At 36.7% G+C, this 20,280-nt stretch overlaps 2 protein-coding genes across 3 annotated transcripts; both read right to left on the bottom strand.

Moving 5' to 3' along the window:
• Window positions 1–25: 25 nt before the first annotated feature.
• On the bottom strand, window positions 26–7,317 carry LOC109113216 (F-box only protein 25). Of its 2 annotated transcripts, XM_042750651.1 has the most exons (11): window positions 7,194–7,317; window positions 6,659–6,809; window positions 5,812–5,912; window positions 5,132–5,181; window positions 4,868–4,960; window positions 4,655–4,748; window positions 4,342–4,526; window positions 3,216–3,398; window positions 2,757–2,900; window positions 1,703–1,729; window positions 26–947 (listed from the first exon to the last, which is right to left on the bottom strand). In XM_042750651.1, the coding sequence occupies exons 2-11, from the start codon at window positions 6,784–6,786 to the stop codon at window positions 858–860; spliced, it is 1,095 nt and encodes a 364-aa protein (XP_042606585.1). In that variant the 5' UTR covers window positions 6,787–6,809; window positions 7,194–7,317; the 3' UTR covers window positions 26–857. The 2 variants fall into 2 exon arrangements, with proteins under 2 accessions (XP_042606585.1, XP_042606586.1); XM_042750652.1 differs by lacking the exon at window positions 1,703–1,729.
• Window positions 7,318–9,307: 1,990 nt separating this feature from the next.
• Window positions 9,308–12,058, bottom strand: LOC109113213 (protein FAM110C-like). The gene has a single exon (XM_019125997.2). It carries the CDS (start codon window positions 11,844–11,846, stop codon window positions 10,884–10,886), a length of 963 nt encoding a protein of 320 aa, XP_018981542.1. The 5' UTR covers window positions 11,847–12,058; the 3' UTR covers window positions 9,308–10,883.
• Window positions 12,059–20,280: the final 8,222 nt, after the last annotated feature.

Here is a 20,280-nt window from a genome sequence, read left to right as displayed (position 1 = left end):
CCAAAAAAAAATCACAAGACCTAGGCTATTTCCCAAAAGTTTTAATTATTTTAGGTAACGATATTTCTTGCAAATGCTTGATAGTACCAAACACATCCTACACTTAACCCATTTCAATGACATCTATATTACTGGAATAGTAAAGGAATATTACAAAGTTCAAAGAAAGGATATAAAATACATTTGTTCATAAATAGCAAAGCTTTCATTAGATTTTCCGTCTGCCCTCGCAACAGGTTTGACAAAAGTGTATCGTAAAAAGTCGTATTGTGCAGAAAATGTACATTTTAGTGTTAACGCATCAAATATATACGCACAGCATGACAAAACAACACGAGAACCCACGTAAACATTAACCTACGACTACTTCTGACGTGCATTTCATTGGTATAGAAATTAAAATACATACATGAAAAGACAAGATAACCTCTGCTTAGGATCTCCCACACTTTTCGCTTCAGTTCGTCTTTCCCAAAAGCAAGTTTTTTTTTTTTGTTTTTTTTTTACAAACAATCCTTCACATATCCCGCCTCTTTTTGCTGTTCATCTCCCATCTTTCTGTGCTTAAAGAACAAATGAATTCTCTGAGAACGCAATGAGGAAAACAAAAAAAGGACAATACAAAAGAAACACTAATATTATGACATCTTTCCATAAGCCCTTAAAGTTTGGGTGAGGCAACAGAAAATTCAATTATTAGTTACATATTCTGAAGTTTGAACGTTGACTATCTGGGCAACATTAAAGGAAAGGACATGGTTTGAAGCACAGAGTTGAAGAGTCGAAAATCTTTGATCAGTTTCAGAGTCTTGCTTAGAGGTGATCAAAAGGTCAGAGGTCCAAGAACATTCTGAATTTCAGAACTTGAAGAGGTCTATGAAGTGCTGAGGAGAGACAGGGGTGAGGCAGCTGTCTGGGTCGTTCGCTGTGCAAGGATGTCCCGAGTCCTGAGATGGAAAGAGAGAATCAGTTTAAAACACTTTCTGAGGAAGTCGCTGCAACACTGGTTGGTTGCTAGGGTCCCTTTTCCCTCTTAAAAATAAACAGTTCCTGTGAAAAACCATTCTGGGTTCCCCAAAGAGGCTTTCAGTGAACAGTTCTTAAAATAACCTTGTTTTCTTAGTGTGAAAAACATCTTAATATTCTAAGATGTTCTGGGTACCAGTGCTGGGTAAATTGTAGCCCATTACTGATTTGTACTAGTTAAAAAAGTATTACATTACACATTTTAGATCATGTATTTGGACTACTTTTAGATTACTTTTGGCCTAATTTGTTTATCATATTATTTTTACAGACACTGTAACCTAATCCAGATTACATATAACCAGTTACTATCTAGCACTGTCAGTTACACACCGCAATGTTATACGTTAGAGGTTTGTTTAAATTCCTAATTAGTATTAGCAAAAATAATGGTGATTGTATGTATGTTCATGTGATTAGCATTAGTGTATAGTGTTATGGAACATACTGACGACATAAAAAAAGCAAATGGAAAAAACATTTAGATAAATATGTCAGCTCAAATATTAAAGGAATACAAAAGACTGATAAAGTCCAGCTGATTTGAATGGACTGAAGTGCAAGACAGAATGATGGACAGAAACAGTGATGAGAAAAAGAAAAAAAAATGACTGAATTTTGTTTACAGACTCTAATTTCAAAACGCTGGCACACTCATATAAGATTTAGCATGTACCTTAAAGATCAAAGCCAGGTGTCTGTCCTTTAGGAGATAAGGGACCAGGAGGAGAACAGGAAAAAATAAAAGGTCAAAGGGTACAGGAAGAGTGCTGCTATTACAGAGGGTAAACTGAATAGAAATAACCCGATAGTGTTGAAATTAAACTTTTTCGAAATGAAAATAAATATGTTAAAAGTGAGCCTTCATTTTTCAACTTCTGTCATTTATGTGAATAAGCTATTATTTTAAATACCCTACTGTTCAAACATTTGGGGCAAGAAAGAATATTTTCGTCAATAAATTAATACTTTTTTCAACAAAAATGCATTCAATTGATCAAAAGTGACAGTACTGACATTTACAATGCTACAAAAGATTTCTATTTCGAATAAATGCTTTTCGTATGACCTTTGTATTCATCAAGGAATCCTGAAAAACATGCATCACAACAGAAATAGGAAATGTTTTCAATATTTATAATAATACGAAATTTCTGACACTTATGACTGAAGCAATAACTGATTTTGCTTTGACATCACATAAATAAATAACATTTGAAAATATATTCAACCCTTATTTTAAATAGTTCTTCGGTTTTGAAAATATTTTAAACATTGCACAATACTACTTCACTTTTTTGTGCCCAGTAAAAAGACTGAGGCCTTAAAGGAAGAGTTCACTAAAAAAATTAACATTTGCTCAGACTTGATAAGCATAAGAGACATTTCAAAAACATTTAACACATCTTACTGACCCCAAATGTTTTAAGGGTAGAGAGTATATACTGGTCCCCTATATTTAAAAAAAAGATGACTGGAACAAACTGAGGCTTGTATGTTGATAATTGTGGCTATAAGGTTTTCTGCCCACAAACTGCAATTATAGAAGATATTTGCACACACAAAAAAATCATGCAAGTGTAAGAGCAATCAAGTGTGCACATACTGTACAGGGCTTCAACAAGGGAAAAGTTTGAGAAGAGCACTTGAATCTAAATAGTAACAAGGAGGGATGTCTTGCTGTTTATTCACAGACCAGAATGTTTAACATTTAAATAAGGATTTCTTACATTCCAGAAGAGGATGCTACAGTGCTTGCAGAACTGCAGCGTGTCTCCGTACTGTTCTTTCTGAGGGTAGTATTTCCGAAGTGTGAAAAACATCAGCTTCCAGTCCACATGGCCCTTCTCTGACAGAATCAAGTGCCTGCAGAACTGAACACACAAACAGAGCTCTGTGAGGAACAAGCCTGACTGCCATCTCGTGGTCAAATTAGGTCACTGACCCAACTTTCAGTTATTTTTAATCTCCAAGGCGATTCATATTAAACAATCTCAGATAAATGATTATTATTAAGTGCTTAAACAGACAATTATACATGGGCAATTCTTCAATTTGAAGTACGACTACTTGAAATATTGATACAGTATATGTGGATTTGTGTGTGATGGTAATGACAGTATCTCTAACCGATGAATCATCCAATTAGGACTGTTTATGAATGACTTAATAAAGTCATTATTCCTCACCTGTTTCTCAGCAAAATGAAACTTGCACAGTTTCTTCCACAGTTGCCGGTCCTCACTGAGCATGTGCAGTGTTGGTGTGGCTTGTCCCAGATTGATGATGTCACAGGCATCACTAAATTTATACAGGATGTTGCTTTGCATGTGCAAAGGGAGGTCACTCAGTGTCATGCCATTTGAAACTTGCTGCAACAAGACCATCGATTACTATTTTTCTGCATTTTTATAATATTTAGTAATTTGGCCTTAAATGGTGGTTGTTATGTGTTTTGAAATTTGATGCTTGATGAAAATAGATTACTATTTTTGAGAACTTTTAAGGCTTTATTCTGAGGTATTTATATAAGCTTTTGACGGAAAAATGGTTATGCTCACCAAGTGAATGAATCGTGTTTGTGCTCGAACTCTTATTACAGAACAAAAACAAACACTCTTCTTCAATCCATGAACGTTTCTCTCAGTTGATGTGTGCGATGTCATGTCACAGTATGAAACGTCTGTCATAGCGAATCAACACATGCGGTTGTGAATAATTAAGCGAAGCGTCTTCTCATAGGATAAGAACATGCAGTCTCATGAATAATTTTAATAGACACTGCCTCGTCATCTATGTACTATAGTCCACTGCTACGTCACGAATTGTGACGTCAACACAATGTAGGTTTTAAACCCGGAAGATGAAAATAGTGCAAAAAAGTTTAAAATTAACCAGTTTTCTCCAACAGTTAAAATTATTGGATGCTAACATTGTCTTCTATGATGTGCGACACAAACACCTCTGCTAAAATCTCAGAAAAAGTAGTTTTCATGACCCTTTTTTAGTAATTTGTATATTATTTTTATGTTTTTTATTTTTTTTTGTTTAATTATTTATTAGTTTATTGATTTATAATTAAAGGTTGTTTATTATTTTATATTAATTATATATCTTTTTTATATAATAAATGCTTATAGTTTATTGATTTATAATTAAAGTTTGTTTATACATGATATATAGATGTGTGTTGACTGTGAAACTGATCTGTGCATTAATACAAATTCATTTATTTATTTTTCAGTGCTCATTCAGAAAACCCACTGACCCACTTTAGCCCATGCCTAACCCTTAAGAAAATGATGAAAAGACTACCTTTGGAATTTGTAAACTGTTGAGCTGCTGCTGCCAGTTTAAGATGGTTTCTAAACGGCAGACCCAAATGTTGATGTTGCCAATCAGCACAGACTTCCCAACTTCTCGGATGAGGATGCAGAGTGTGGAGCTTAGATCATTTAGCAACGCCTTGACCAGTCGTGGGTTCTGATGGTCATCCAGAACTGCGCAATTAAAACAAACAAACAAACAAACAAACAAACAAACATACATGTATATTTGTATAAGCACATATATAAGGACAATATTTCTATGCAACTTAATAAAGTCCAAAAAAAAAAGATCAGCTCACCTTTTCTCACAATCTTCTCCAGGACATTGAAATAGTTTTTCTGAGCAGCTCCACTCAAAGACGTCAGCTGGGATTTGGCAATCAACTGCAGAAGCTAAGAGAAGTAAACAAAGTGGATTAAGTCAGAGAGGATACAGAAGGAAAGCAGAGTAAGTAAATCAAATAGAGAGAGGCATTCTTGCAATTGTTCAGCAAAGGGCGGAACTTTCTTACTTTGACCACATAGTTGAATCGCCTCACATCCTGAATGGCGCTGGAGAAGTCTAGACGATTGAAGGCCTCACCAAGCGTACAGTACCCATGCCTCTGCAACAACAAACACACGGTTCACATTTGACAAATGCTGGAAGAGACTACTGATGGGAGAACTGTGATGTATAAACAATGATATTAAACATTCTATGACTCATGTTGTTTGTTTGCTACTCTTTGAGTCTTGTACTGTACATGTTGATGCTATGACATAATTCATCTCACCTCTCGCGTACTCTCCTTCTGAACGTAGATCCACCTCTCCTGGAACAAAACTGAGAAAAATAATAAAATATATTTCATCTATATACTAGAACTTTAAAGGTATGTGAAAATTCTAAATGGAATGAAAATTCGGAATGAAAATTAGTAATCATTGCACAGCTCTCTAGGAAACTTGATTCTGATTGGACACTTGTAGCATTCTGTGGTCATATACTTTTGTATAATGAACACCAAACTGATAATTAAGTGTTATGTAATTATGCATAATGGAAAATACTTAATAAGTAATAATTACACACCTCTGGAAAAATTCTGATGTGGCATTATCAAAAGAAAAAATTTTTAGTGATTTTTTTTTTTTAAATCACTATTAAAAATCATTCATTGAAATCTATTGAAAACTATTAAAATTGAGATCATTGCATCTGTTTTTTTTTAAAGCACTACATAATTAAATCTGACTAGACTTGTAGTTTGGTATGATTGATTATTAATAATTTCACAGCTCTAATGAAAAATTCATTCTGATTGGTCAGCATTCTGTTGTATTTCATTTTTACATAATGACCACTAAACAACATAATTGTCCATTCTCCCAAAAATCTCCAATTTACTGTGACGTTTGAGATCATTGTTGTGATAATTAAGTGTGGTGTAATAAAATATTATATCATTTTTACACTGTGACTTAGTGTTGTTGTTGAACAAGTCTTTTTTTCTCTTCTTGGCAGCTACTTCACAGACGTCTCCCACGTAGACATTCTCCTTGTCATTGTCCAATCTGTAAAGTTAATACGGTAAAGTTTAGTATGACTATAACAAAATACGCTTCAGACATTACATTTCCTTTTAAGCCATATTATTCAGAATGACCTACAAAAGGTATATGATAAAGTATATGATCGTGTGATAAACAGATGGCAAGCAAGCAATTTAGATTGTTATCTGCTAGGAGCACTAACTAGTACACATAAACTTGACACAAAATGCAATAAAACCTACATTAGTGCAAATAAACAAACCAATGCAGATTCTCTTTAATTATTAATCCAAGTATTGCTAAATGAGTTCTGAAGATCTAAAGACGTTTTAGCTTACACAGGTGAGTGTTCGCTCTGTTGTCTAGTGAAATTTAACACTGAGATCACATGTGATGCATGTTCACGTTTCCTCGTAGTCTGTCTGACCGACCTCAGGTTTGTTTCCATGACAGCATGGTCAGACTAAGGTGTTTTTAGCTCAGTCAGTGTATCTTTGTCTGAATACATCCAAAACCAGTTCACAGCTGTCTATAATTCTACGCTACTCCAGACAATAACCACAGACGGTGAAAATAACACACACCAGTTCTAAACACGGATACCTGACTTCCCACATGCCACATACACACTTCCTTTTTAGACTGTTCCTCAATGCTTTTCTGAGCTGGTGTAGCCGTGTGGTTAAAGATAACTGAAAGGTTGTAGATTTGAACCCCAAAACTATCACCCTAGAACTGTCACTACATTACACTGAAGCATTTCTTACTCTTCCAAGGAAAGTTCATTGATGTTGTCTCCCAGTTTGTGGTTGAAATATTCAAAGCGTTTCCAGCCGTCCTCAGTTTTGATCCAGCTCCAGCCTGGTGATCTCCAATCTTGGCCCAAGAACGGCATCTTCTTCCACCTGCTCCAGAGATCTGAATACAAGAGACTCTTATCTCAAACCATTATACCTCAACAAAGGCTTATCACACATCACGTGATGAAACAATATCATCCTGATCTGATCAGACAACACACAATAACAGTCATTCAAGGCTTAAGAGCCTTATTTCACAACCTTGTTTTTGTAAAAACAAAAATTACGCATTTTGATGTTAATTTGTAAACTGTAGATGAGCTCTGGCTCCTTGAACAACTAATGCTAATAAATTGTCTCAAATACAAACCCTGCAAAGGACCTTATCTTTTTAAGCGTCGACAAAACACTATAGACAGCTCAAATCTCTACCTCTATCGTTGTTTTACTCGCAAAATCCTGTATTTGTATTCATAATAAACGTATATTTAACTTTACTTACAGCGAGTCCTTTGTTATGGTGATAATTTTCTGCTTTCTTTGAATATTGACGGAAGTAAACATTCAGAAAAGCGGAATGTAAGTCACGCCTCTCGTCGTTTGTGATTGGCCGCCGTGTTTGTATTTATTCTGTTGCTACCCGGTATTCCAAAGCTGATTGGTCCTCGGCCCTGTCGATCACTGACCGATTTATTCCGAGCTCTCTGCCGCTGCAGTTTCTTACACGTGACACAGACGCTGCACATGTTGTCATGTTTTGATTTTGTGATGGGGGAAGGGAAATGTGGAGAATGAATGATGGAATCAACTGAAGTAAACATTTCACTGCTTGGTTTTAGATAGAAGGAATAAATAGGTTTATTTGTAATCCCATCAGCCAGCCGTGAGTACAAAGCTTTGTTCGATAAAAACCAAATTATATAAAAATAAAAAAAAACAAGACAATGACCAGCAGCTTAAAAAAAAGTTAAGATGTACGTTCTTAATTTTAAATGTCTTATTTCTAATGTATTTTTGTATTTTATCGTATTTATACAATTGTATTATATTGCATTTTAATACTTATTAAGTAATATTGTATTTTTAATATTATATTTAAATTTGAGTTTGTTTGTTTATTTTATTTATTATTTTGTGTGCATTGATGAAGTACATAAGATGAGGTCTTACATAAAATAAAAAAAGTTGACCCTTGTCCTCAGAACAGTTAAACTAAAACCTGTCTTTATTATACTGTATAGTTAATCTTTATCTGAATGTGTGTCAGTGTGGTTTCTTTGTGTTCATTCAACAGTTATAACCAAATATGGCAATACTGGATAGATTTTATGTTGTTTGAAGGACACTATTCAAAACTATTTCCTAACTAGGTCTCTAGCTATCTGCTACAGAAAACAACTATTTGGTCATTTGACTTAGAATAGATAGTTCACCCAAAAATGAAAATTCTGTCGTCATTAACTCCAAACCTGTATCTGTTGAACACAAAAGAAGATGTTTTAAGGAATGTCGATAACCAAACAGTTGACCAAACATGTCCCCATTGACTTTCATAGTATTTTTTTTTTTTCCATACTATGGCTGCCGTCAACTGTTTGGTTACCAACATTCTTCAAAATATCTTCTTTTGTGTTTAACAGAAGAAAGAAACTCATATGATTTTGGAACAGCTGGAGGGTGTGCAAATGATGAGAATTTTTCATTTATGGGTGAACTACGTCCTTACTGAGATATAGGCCTTACGTCAGTTTCCTTATGTGACATCTGACTCATATTTGTGTCAGGTAAACCCCCACCTAGATGAAAGTGCACACCAGGCTGCAGGGTATTAGAAGGCATGCCATTTGAACCAGTGAGAAACTCAAGCAGAAAATTACATACTGTGCACATAAATGCTTTGAAGCAAGTAACTTGAGTGTGTGTGTGTGTGTGTGTGTGTGTGTGTGTGTGTGTGTGTAGTGCCAATAAATTATTATGTTCCAGTGAGGCTTCATGAATCCTGAATAATTTTTAATTTTTACCATCTAAATAGAATGGACCTCAACTAAATTGTTTCTTAGTAATTAATAATTTTTGTAAAAGAGAGAAATGCCAAGAACAGTCATGCATGCTGCTTTTGTTTTTGACGTGTTTAGAAAAACTTGTCAGTTTATATATGTAAAGCAAAAAAAAAAAAAAAAAAATCTGACATGCGTCCACAACTGGAAGCCAAAAAACCTTGCATTTCCAAAAAATATTTAAAGTAGTGTAAAGGCCACGAACACTCCCTCTGCAAGATCTAGCCTGCCACAGTCTGCATTTGAGAGGCCAGAGGGGTAAGTTTTGTGTGCGTGCGAAAACACTGCATACAATGGGTAAAGAAGGAAGAGAAATAAAAAAAACTGCTGGTTGCCAAATCTTCAGTCATGTGCAGAATGACAATAAAAAGCACCAGGTTCAGTTAAGTTACATCTGTAAAACCTGTGTTGTTTTTTTCACTATAAATATGCATTTATAGTCATTCTTGTGCCATTATCTACTTGAAATATTTTAAAATACAAGAGCTATAACCCAACAGATTTACAAATACTAATGAAAACTGCATACTTTTTTAGATAACAGTAACAGTGCTAGAAATGTAAGAAAATGTTTTATTGACTGATACATATGATCATACATAGCATTTTTGCATATAGAGTGTCACGTTGTTTGACTCAGCAATGCATACACTTTATCAAGTTACTTAAAATATACCATTTCATATTTGCAAGGCATATTGAGTCAGAGAAGATATGACTAGACAGTCAGCAGTCAGACGGAATAAACAGACACCTAGTCTTTGGACTAAAGTGACAGTGGCACAAATTAAATACACCCACATTGGGTTTGAATGTACTTGCTTTTTGTTCACCGTTTCCGTTGTTGCACAACAATGGACAGAAGTGCTTGTTTGAAGCCATATCTTTCCATATCTCAGGGCCAGGTGCTACCCTCTGCATTCCATAGCTGACAGGCTTGAACGTCATTTGTCTCTGTAAACTATACTGTATCCATAGATTCATGTGCAAAGGTGGTTTTCACATAACACTACTAAAATAACATGCAACAAAAATTATTTTCCAAAAAACAAATCTGACTTTTAATATATTACAAAATCAAGTAACATGATATCTAGGTAGTGGAATACATAACCTAACCAGGATCAAGTACTGGCATGTACAAAAGGCTTAACCAAAACCGCTAAACCAATACAGCAGTTTGAGGTCCTAAAACCAGCAAGGTAATTAGCCATTTTTCAACCATTTTGGAATTTCCTATGGGTTTTTAGAATGGCGGTTTTTGATTTATGAGTAAAATATGGTCTGTACTTAGCATTCCCTTAAGAAATATTAATGTCAACATAAATTACACACTAACAAGCTGCTAAATAAAGACTAAAACTAAGGACGTGTATGTGCTTGACGAAACTGTGGTTGTCCCTAAATAGCAATTTGTTATGTGAGATGACATACAGCCAAGTACTCAGAATTCGTACTCTGCATTTAACCCATCCAAAGTGCACACACACAGCAGTGAACACACACACCGTGAACACACACCCGGAGCAGGGTGACAGCCATTTATGCTGCGGCGCCCGGGGAGCAGTTAGGGGTTCAGTGCCTTGCTCAAGAGCACCTCAGTTGTGCTATTGACACAACTGGTGTACTCGAACCCATAACCTTAGGGTTAGGAGTCAAACTCTCTAACCATTAGGCCACGACTTCCCCTTTCAGTTGTAAGGTATAAATGTATGCAATTGCACAACAAAACATTAACCACAGACCTACTCACAAATCTTAAACCACCATTCTAAAACCTCATAAGAAATAGTGAATTAGCCAGTTAGTTGAATATAAAGGGAATTCAGGCAGAGAGCGTCCCTAATTGGCTAAATACGAAGATGTTTACAGAGTCAAGGGTGCATCACAGAGACGTCTATTTGACATCTGCAAGATGTATTTTTTAGAGTGTTTGCTCATCTGCAATATGACGTCTATCAGATGGCAGATAGACGTTTATTAGATGTCTTCAAGATGTTTATGATTTAGAATGTATGTAAAACTGATATCTGAGAGACATCTGTCAGATGTTTGTACACAGCAGATGCTTTCCAGATCAAGCGATCTTTAACAGACATACTGCAGACATGACGTCGCTTTTAACACGACCCAAATTAATCCAGATCTCGAAGAGTCTTTCCCGACTCCGCCGCATTTCTGCAACTGTAAAGCCACTTGATGATCCGAGCGTTGCGCTCGACCACCGACGACCCCTGACGCGAAGTCTCCTGCAGCTCATCCTCCTGCAGGCCGTCGCTGCTCCTCGAGAACCCGTCATCCGAAGTCGAGACACTGATGCTCCGGATTTTGGAGCCGAGGTCTTCCGAGCGCGCGGAGAAGTTCTCTCTGCCCAGGGACTCGACGACGTCACCCTCGAGCCCGCAGTATTTGAAGAACGCGTCGAAGTCCGCGAAGTTTTTCGAGTAGCGCGAGCTGATGTCGGAGCTGGAGCGCGCCACCCCCCTCCGGCTCCTGCGCTCGTGCTCCTGGGTTTCAGTTACTTTCCTGTGAGGAGGTCCTTTCGGCTCACCGTTTGCCTCACCTGAGTGCCCGTTTGAGATGGATAAAGTTACCCGAGTGGCTTTACGCGTGGCGCATTCACCACCGCGCGCCTCCGAAAACGCATTTGTCTTGTCTTTAATGGGGAATAGCGACTTTTTAATCAATCTCCTAGTCCCGCCAGGCGATCCCCTTAAGAGTTCACACTTTTGTCTGTATAGTAAAATCGAGTCTCGTTTCTTCGAGCTGCTCCGTCTCACCACATTATTATCTTCTTCAGGCGACTGTATATCCTCAACATCAACATTAGCGGTGTTATTAACGGAACCGTGTCCGTTTGAAGACCCTCGGCTGCTCACGGAGGCAGACCCGATGTTGATAACCGGTTCCTGAGTGGAACCGACCACTTGTTGGCTTTTTACATATTGAGGTTTAGTGGCTGCCAACCTCTCCACCGCACTGACGCGTCCTTTATTCGCCTCGCTTTCTCGCTCCATCTGTCTCCTCAAGAACTCGGGCCCCTTCACAAGAATGCGCGACGCGTCCACGTCGGCCGAGGCTTGCGTTTTCTTCAGCATTATGCAGGCTAGATTAGTATTTCGTGTTAATTCCACAACAGCTGTGTTGCAAATGTTTTAAGGGGTAGATAGATGAGAACGCACCTACGCACACCTTTACCTGTTCATACACCTCATCAACTCCACCCAAAAACAGGTCAAGACAACTTGAGCTCTGGCTCCAGAGATGTGTAGGCAGTGAGGAAGATGTGGAAACTAGATTGTGACTTAAAGGGATACTCCATCCCAAAATGAAAATGTTGTCATTAATCACTTACCCCCATGTTGTTCCAAACCTGTAAAAGCTCTGTTCGTCTTCAGAACACAATTTAAGATATTTTGGATGAAAACCGGGAGGCCTGTGACTGTCCCATAGACTGCCAAGTAAATAACAGTGTCAAGGTCCATAAAAGGTGTGAAAGTCGTCATCAGAATACTCCATCTGCCATCAGACGTGCAATCTGGGTTATATGAAGTGACGGGGAAACTTTTTGTAAGCAAAGAAAACAAAAATAATGACTTTATTCAATAATTCCTTTGTCAACAGTCTCCTCTGTGTCTCTTCATATAACTGTATGCTGCGTATGCTCTTCTGTATCATCTGCGCCACAAGGATGCGTTATTTCTACGTGTATTTAGCTTTGATTTGAAAGAAAACAGCGCATCCTTGTGGCACAGATTGCACGTCTAATGGCAAATGGAATATTCTGACAACGACTTTCATACCTTTTATGGACCTTGACACTGTTATTTACTTGGCAGTCTATGGGACAGTCACAGGCCTCCTGGTTTTCATCCAGAATTTCTTAAGTTGTGTTCCGAAGACGAACAGAGCTTTTACGGGTTTGGAACGACATGGGGGTAAGTGATTAATGACAAAATGTTCATTTTGGGGTGGAGTATCCCTTTAACCTCTTCAAAATAGGGCTTGCAAATCTCTATATAATTTTTTATGTCATGTTCCAGTCATTTTGACCCAAAGAGGATTTTCTTTTTTCTATTCATTTTGGGGCTTGGAGGTTTTTATTTTTTTTGATAATTCATTTTCTTGTTAATTTGGATCAAATTATTTACTTTGCTCACACAATGTATTACAATATTGATATTTTTATTATCATGTGGGCCTATAATTTCTTTGTCAACTTGCTTTCTTTCAATTAGCATGGTTTTGTTTTTTTTTTGTAACTGATTGTTCGTAGGCCTCTTTGATCGAGCATTGCACCTCATTTTTGAGTGAACACTGGTAAAATTATCACAAAAAATTTTCGTCCATTTTTTGTACCTAAAGGCTGAGGTGTATCAGCTCAAATAAATGAGGCCTGAAAACAGAACCTGTGGTAACTGAAGAAAAACAAGTTGACAAAAAGATTGAATCCAAAATTTGGTGATAATATTGCATAATTTATTATTAGGTAAAGGAGTTTCAGCACAGCACAAAGATTTAAACAATGAAGGAATTTAAAGGGATAGTTCACCAAAAAAATGTAAATTCTGTCAGTAATTGCTCACACTTATGTTGTTCCAAACCCGTAAAACATTTGTTCATCTTCGAAACACAAATTAAGATAATTTTGCCCAGAAAGGTAGTAAAGACATAGTTAAAATAGTCCATGTGACATCTGTGATTCAACCTTACTTTTATGAAGCTACAAGAATACTTTTTGTGTGCAAAGAAAGCAAAAATAAAGACTTTATTCAACAATTCCTTCTCTTCTATGTCAGTTTTTTATGCACATTCCTGAGAGTACTAAAACGCGTGTGTGTGCATTCCTCTGTTGTAAACAAGGTGCAGAGCATCCGGGTTCTACGTCAGAACGCAGGCTCCTGCATCAGCAGTGCTACATGCGTGGTACTCTCTTGAATGCTTGTCGAAGACTGACACAGACGAGAAAAGGTTGTTTTCTTTGTGCACAAAAAGTATTCTTGTAGCTCCATAAAATGATGATGTCAGATTTTATCAAGAATATACTAATTTGTGTTCCAAAGATGAAAAAGGTCTTACGGATTTGGAACAACACAAGGGTGAGTAATGAGAATTTTCATTTTTGGCTGAACTATCCCTTTAAGGGAGGCTGGGTTTATTGTCAAACCTTTTTAATCCAGGCTGATCAATGATATTTTGTAACAAGATATCTTTTTTAAAATTATTTTATTCTTGACTTGGTTCTTGTTTTTTCTCAACATCTGTTTATACATTGTGTGGCCTGATCCAATATTTCTCCCTGTGTGCAGGGTTGTCGTGTCAAACAAAGCTTTAAAAAAATGGAAAACATCTTTTCACATCTGACCTGCTATTTTTTTTTTGTATCCTTGTACATATGGGACTATCCAAAGAGGTAATTTCATAAGTGCTATCATGTGTCTGCACTTAATAAAAAGCAAACACATGCACTACACACAAACTTTAATTGGCTTCCATTCATACTCTAATTAAAAGCATTCAACAGATTTATGGCAAAGACGTTGAAAGGGGATTTAGATGAATGCAGGATCTCCATGAAACCAGTAGATGGCAGCACACTTGAGGAGGTGATGCACTGTTTGTTTATGAGAGAGATAAAGTGTATGATGAGCAGTTACTTCATAACCTATAATCCATTATACCTCATTTCTGAGCAGTAAAATAATTTAGAATTGCTTTGACTTTTCTAAGCCATCGGTCATATGATTTATACTTGGTAAACAATACAACAAAACAACTCTAGCCAGTAAGCAACCAACCACCCAGAATACCCTAGCAACTGCATAGCAACCCATCAAAAACCACCGTAACAACCCCATATCAACATCCTGGCAAGACTTTTTCCAGACTGGATTCCTGTGGAGTGTTTGTGCATTGCGCAATGTGCAAAATGCACTAAACTGCAGACTTCAGAAAGCAACTGTCCACTTAGCGTAACCCAGAATTCATTTCTTCACTCAACCCAGAGTCAGAACCAGGAATTTGTGCAGATATAATTTATGTGTTTTAAAGTGCCTGCTGTGCAGTTAGCTGGAAAATATCCAAGGCAATAGCAGTACGCTAAAACCAATATATGGCTTCTCTGACCTCAGAGCTTCTAGAAATGTACATAGATCCAGATGAGATAGGGTGAGACTCATTATAATGTCAGTCTGGTCCGAAATACGGAAACATCTTAAAATTTTCAGCATTCCACTTACTAATCTTAATAACTATAATTGTATATCAGCACACTTGTATTGGTATTGAACAGTAAGCTCAATCAAAATTCTAAAGCTCTCTTCATCATGTATGAATTATAACATGTGAAACCACAGCATGACAAATTACAACCAAAACCATAACCTTCCATTAACCTTGTTTACACATCTCACAAAACAAATGGTTGTGATGTGTCCATTCTATACCTTTGAATGATCACTCAAGATCTTTCTGAACAAATGTATGAGTGATTCCAGACATGATCTCTGATAGGAAACAGCAATGCGATTACACAACCTTCAAGGTTAATCGTTTAAGTCTGGAGTGAGGTATGAGGTTTGATTATGTCAGACTCTCTACACATAACCTCTACTAGATTAGCAAGGGTATTTAGGTCTTGAATAATGCGTCACATCTTTTTTAAAGACCTTGTTAGAGTTCACTAAAGATTTAAAGGAATACTTCCCCCTGAAATTAAAAATGTTCTGATAATATATGCACCCTCAGGCCATCCAAGATGAGTTTGTTTTTTCAGCGGAACAGATGTGGAGAAATTTAGCATTGCATCACTTGCTCACCAATGGATCCTCTGCAGTGAATGGGTGCCGTCAGAATGAGAGTCCAACAGACTCCAGTCCATCTGCAAAAACAAATCCATCATTACGGTGTTTTAACTTTAAACGGTCACTTCTGGCCAAAATAAAATTACGTAATCTATAATAGCACTTCCTCCAGCAAAAATAAAAAAATTAAATAAATAAATAAATAAAAGTGTCTTCTCACTGACATATTTCTTTAGAACTATCATGGATTGTTTTTGTTTCTAAATGGCGCTTGATGTGTGCATATGTTACTACTGACTCCCAGATGAGCCAGAAGCAATGGTTTTAAGTTAAAACCGTCTTAATGTTGGATTTGTTTATTAAAAACACACCACTAATGTATGACTTTGATTAATTATGGATTATTGAGATGTTTTATCAGCTGTTTGGACTCTCATTCTGACGGCACCCATTCACCGCAGAGGATCCATTGGTGAGCAACTGATGTAATGCTAAATTTCTCCAAATCTGTTCTGATTAAAAAACAAACTCATGTTGGAATGCCAGAGGGTGAGTAAATTTCCAGCAAATTTTCATTTTTGGACTATTAGAAAGGTTCAAATAAGGAAACAAGTTTATCATTCACTCAAATCTGTGAAGCATTTTCTATCAAACAGCATATTGTGTCCGTATGCAAGGCTGAAGATGTTAATGTGAAGACATAATTAATGCTTTGCTCATTACTGAGAAGTAAACCAAGAAGATTTGTGTGCGGAGCAGCTGCAAACCAGCTGAATTTCAATTTGTGAATACAGCATGTAAGAGCTGCATAGTTCAATCAGGATAGATCAATCTCTGGCTCAAGCATTGATATTAAAGGTCAAAGAAAAAAGTAGCTGTGCTGCGTAATCCAGTCAGTCATAGTTCAATTCAGGATAGATCAATCTCTGGCTCAAGCATTGGTATTAAAGGTCAAAGAAACACTGAGAAGTTTGGGTTTCATTATATCTCCTACTGGTCATTCTCTTTGACAGTGTTATGCATCAAAGCCGAAAGAGGATGATGAAGCTAATAAACCTATTAGTATCTGATAGGTAGAGTGAAATGATTTGCCTACAAATGCTGACATGTTTCTATGGAAGTCATCAAATGGTTAACATACATAGGAATCCATTTGTGCACAGACACTACCTTTCAGACATTTGGGATTGGTAAGATTTTTGAAAGTTTTTGATAGACGCCTTTTATGCTTACAAAGACTGGACTTATGTGATCAAAAATACAGTAAAAACAGTAATATTGTGAAATATTATTACATTTTAAGATAACTGTTTTCTATTTTACTATATTTTAAAATGTAAGTTATTTCCATTACCCTGTAGCCCAAAACCGGCTGCCCACTGAAGCTAAGCAGGGTCAAGCCTGGTTAGTACCTGGATGAGAGACCTTCTGGGAAAACTAGGTTGCTGCTGGAAGAGGTGCTAGTGAGGCCAGCAGGGGGTGCTCACCCTGTGGTCTGTGTGGGTCCTAATGCCCCAGTATAGTGATGGGGACACTATACTGTCAACAAGCACCGTCCTTCAGATGAGATGTTAAACCAAGGTCCTGACTCTCTGTGGTCATTTAAAATCCCAGGATGTCCTTTGAAAAAAAAAAGAGTAACCCCGGCAGTCTGGCCAAATTCACCCATTGGCCTCTGACTATCATGGCCTCCTAATCATCCCCATATCTGCTGATTGGCTGCATCACTCTGTCTCCTGTCCACCAATAACCTGGTGTGTGGTGGGTGTTCTGGCGCACTATGACTGCCGTCCCATCATCCAGGTGGATGCTGCAGACTGGTGGTGGATGAGGAGAAACCCCTCCCCCCAACATTGTAAAGCGCTTTGAGTGTCTAGAAAAGCGCTATATAAATGAAACAAATTATTTCTTCTTATTATTATTATTACAAAGCTGAATTTTCAGCGGCCATCACTCCAGTCTTCAATGTCATATGATCCTTCAGAATCCTTCAAAGAAAAATCATTTGTAAAATAAATATAAAAATGTAAATAATATAAAAGTCTCAATTGTTTTTATCAATATGATGCACAACAAACATAATGCATGTTGATAAATAAGATTATTAAGTTCTTTCAAGGAAAAAATAATGAACAGGAGTGTGTAAAAAGACCAAATATATAAAATGTTCTTACAAGAGTTGATTTATTTATTTCTCTTTTGCATGAGCAATGTAATTTCCATTTTGGACAGCAGATGATGAAACAAACTTACATAACATCACAAAAAAAAAAAAAAAAAACTTTTTCTTTGTTTATTCTTTTTTTTTGGGGGGGGGGGGTAGGTAAATTTATCTTCTTGTAGTTTAACATTGTACTAACAATGCTAAGGTCATAGATTTAATTCCAAGTGAACTAATACAATATATATATTGAATGCACTGTAAGGTGCTGTGTTTAAAAAAGTCTACCAAATGAATGTATTACAGCACCACATAAGATTTATGATGCATTTAATTTAGATCCTGTGTTATTTTCATTAGCTTAACCCCATGTAGGCTCTCTGAGTTTCCTCTGTTGACTTTGTCAGTATGCACATATTTATTGTGCAGTAAATTCACTCATCTGGTGCACACTATTAATACACTGAATAGTGGCATGCACAGCAGGTGGAGGTGGGGGATACGAGCCACTGGCCCCTTAATCAACAACGCTAAAGTGCCCTTTCGGCCCTGTGGATGTGCCCTAAGAACACCATTTCTACCGAGGGTTATCCCATGTACCCTGGGAGCGTGATTTCTCCCCTGCAGAAGTCTGTGCATGCCTCTGACACTGAAGTATAATCTGGTTTCATAACAGAGCATGTATGGCTAAGCAGGCCAGGCAGCTGACTGAAAAATACTGCAATCTAAACTTGCTCTAAATATGGTCTGGAAAACAGGACTTTCCCACAACCTGACCACCTAGATCTGTATATGCTATTCCACTCTTTAAGGGGATAGTGATACCAATTAAAGCAATAAGCCCCAAGAAGCCGTGGTTTACAGTGAATTTATAACAGCTAAAGGGCATTGTCCTAAAACCCCCTTAGCTGTTATAAATTCACTGTAAACCACGGCTTCACGGGATTATTGCTTTTATAAAACAGTTATTCCATACACGTAGTAAGGTTTCACAGAATTAAACAGAGCAAATAAAGTGTAATGATATTAATAAAAACGGTATTCTTCCACCACACAATGTATTTCCTCAGAAACAGTTTTGGTTTCCGAGCAACATAAAGATGTAAACAAAGGTGTATGTTTGTAGTGTAATTTACAACAGCTTCGAACGTGGCTCAACCAATCAGAATCAAGGACCGGAACTGATTAGGCTTATAAATGCAAGCCTGAAAAGACATCAGAGAAAAGTTTCTTAATCATTACTGCGTACAGTAGCTTACTGGCAAAACATAATATGAGACATTTCCTACTCAAAACTGTAACCTATACGCCACATTAAATGCAGTCTGTGATTTTTTTTCATATATTGTTGGAGAAGATTCCTCTTGTCACAGGGGCAGTATTGTCAATTGTGTAGGAATTTATAGCTTAACTATATGTCTACAGGATAAACGTGAAAGTGTGTTGTCAGTATAATTTTTTTGCCTTTAATAACGGACTACTGGAAGGGCCCTTCGTGAAGGGATTCAGTTGCTCACTTTCGTTTGGAACGTCCCTACAAATGGTGTCCCCTTCAGTGTAGCCAACTAATTTTCATGTGAAGTTGCTAAAGGAAGGTCGGTTTGTTGCTAAAAGTTGCTAAATGACATTGTGATGTCATTGTGCGATGACGTCATCATCTAATCACAACACAAAATTGTCACTGCATCAAATCTCAGCAAAAAATATATATATTTATATATGTTCATTTCGATTTGTTCGTAAAATAATATGAATGCATAATATATTAATATAAAAATATAAATAACTGTATTTTTAAATACAATACTGAATTATTGAACACTTACGCATTTTTGAACAATTACAATTGAAGTTTTTTATTAGCTAGTAAACTAGTAAAACTATACATTCTGAACAATTATAGTTTTAAGCAGCATATTAGTAGTTTGTTAGTATGCTACACTGTCTGTAAAAATAGTCTACTATATGAAGGAATTTTCCTTATTGTTTTTTCACAGGGTTTTTCTTAACTGCATTTTAAATTACGTATTGTATTTTGTGTACAAGCTACTAACAAGGTGCATCATAATAAGTGTGTTCGACCTGAAGCAACGCTGTGCAGACCAATCGGTGTTGTTTGACGTCAAAGCACGGTACTTTGATGTCATACACCGATCGGTCTGCGTAGCGCCGCTTCAAGTGGAACACATTTACCGTAATTATTATTGAACAATTTCAAATAGCAGTTAACTTAATTCACGTGATGTGCGTACTGCTAGGCATCTTTGGTTTCCTTTTTTTGTCTAATTTAGATAGAAAATGTGTATTTTTATCGTTTGAGTCACTTATCAAAAGTTGCTAAAAGTTGCCATATAAAATTTTAAAGATAGCTAAATTTGTTGCTAGGTGCATTTGGAAGAAAAAGTTGCAAGTGTAATCTGAAAAGTTGCTAAATCTAGCAACAAAATTGCTAAATTGGCAACACTCCCATTCCCAAAGTGCCCTGCAAAAAGCCGTTTGGAATTCCCCCACTGTCTACTAATTTCTTTAAAAATAGATTTTAAAAGCAACTATTTATTTTATCCGCTG

Source organism: Cyprinus carpio, chromosome B23 (genome assembly GCF_018340385.1).
Source record: "Cyprinus carpio isolate SPL01 chromosome B23, ASM1834038v1, whole genome shotgun sequence".
Classification (NCBI taxonomy): Eukaryota; Metazoa; Chordata; class Actinopteri; order Cypriniformes; family Cyprinidae; genus Cyprinus; species Cyprinus carpio.
This window is presented reverse-complemented; position numbering and strand designations above follow the sequence as displayed.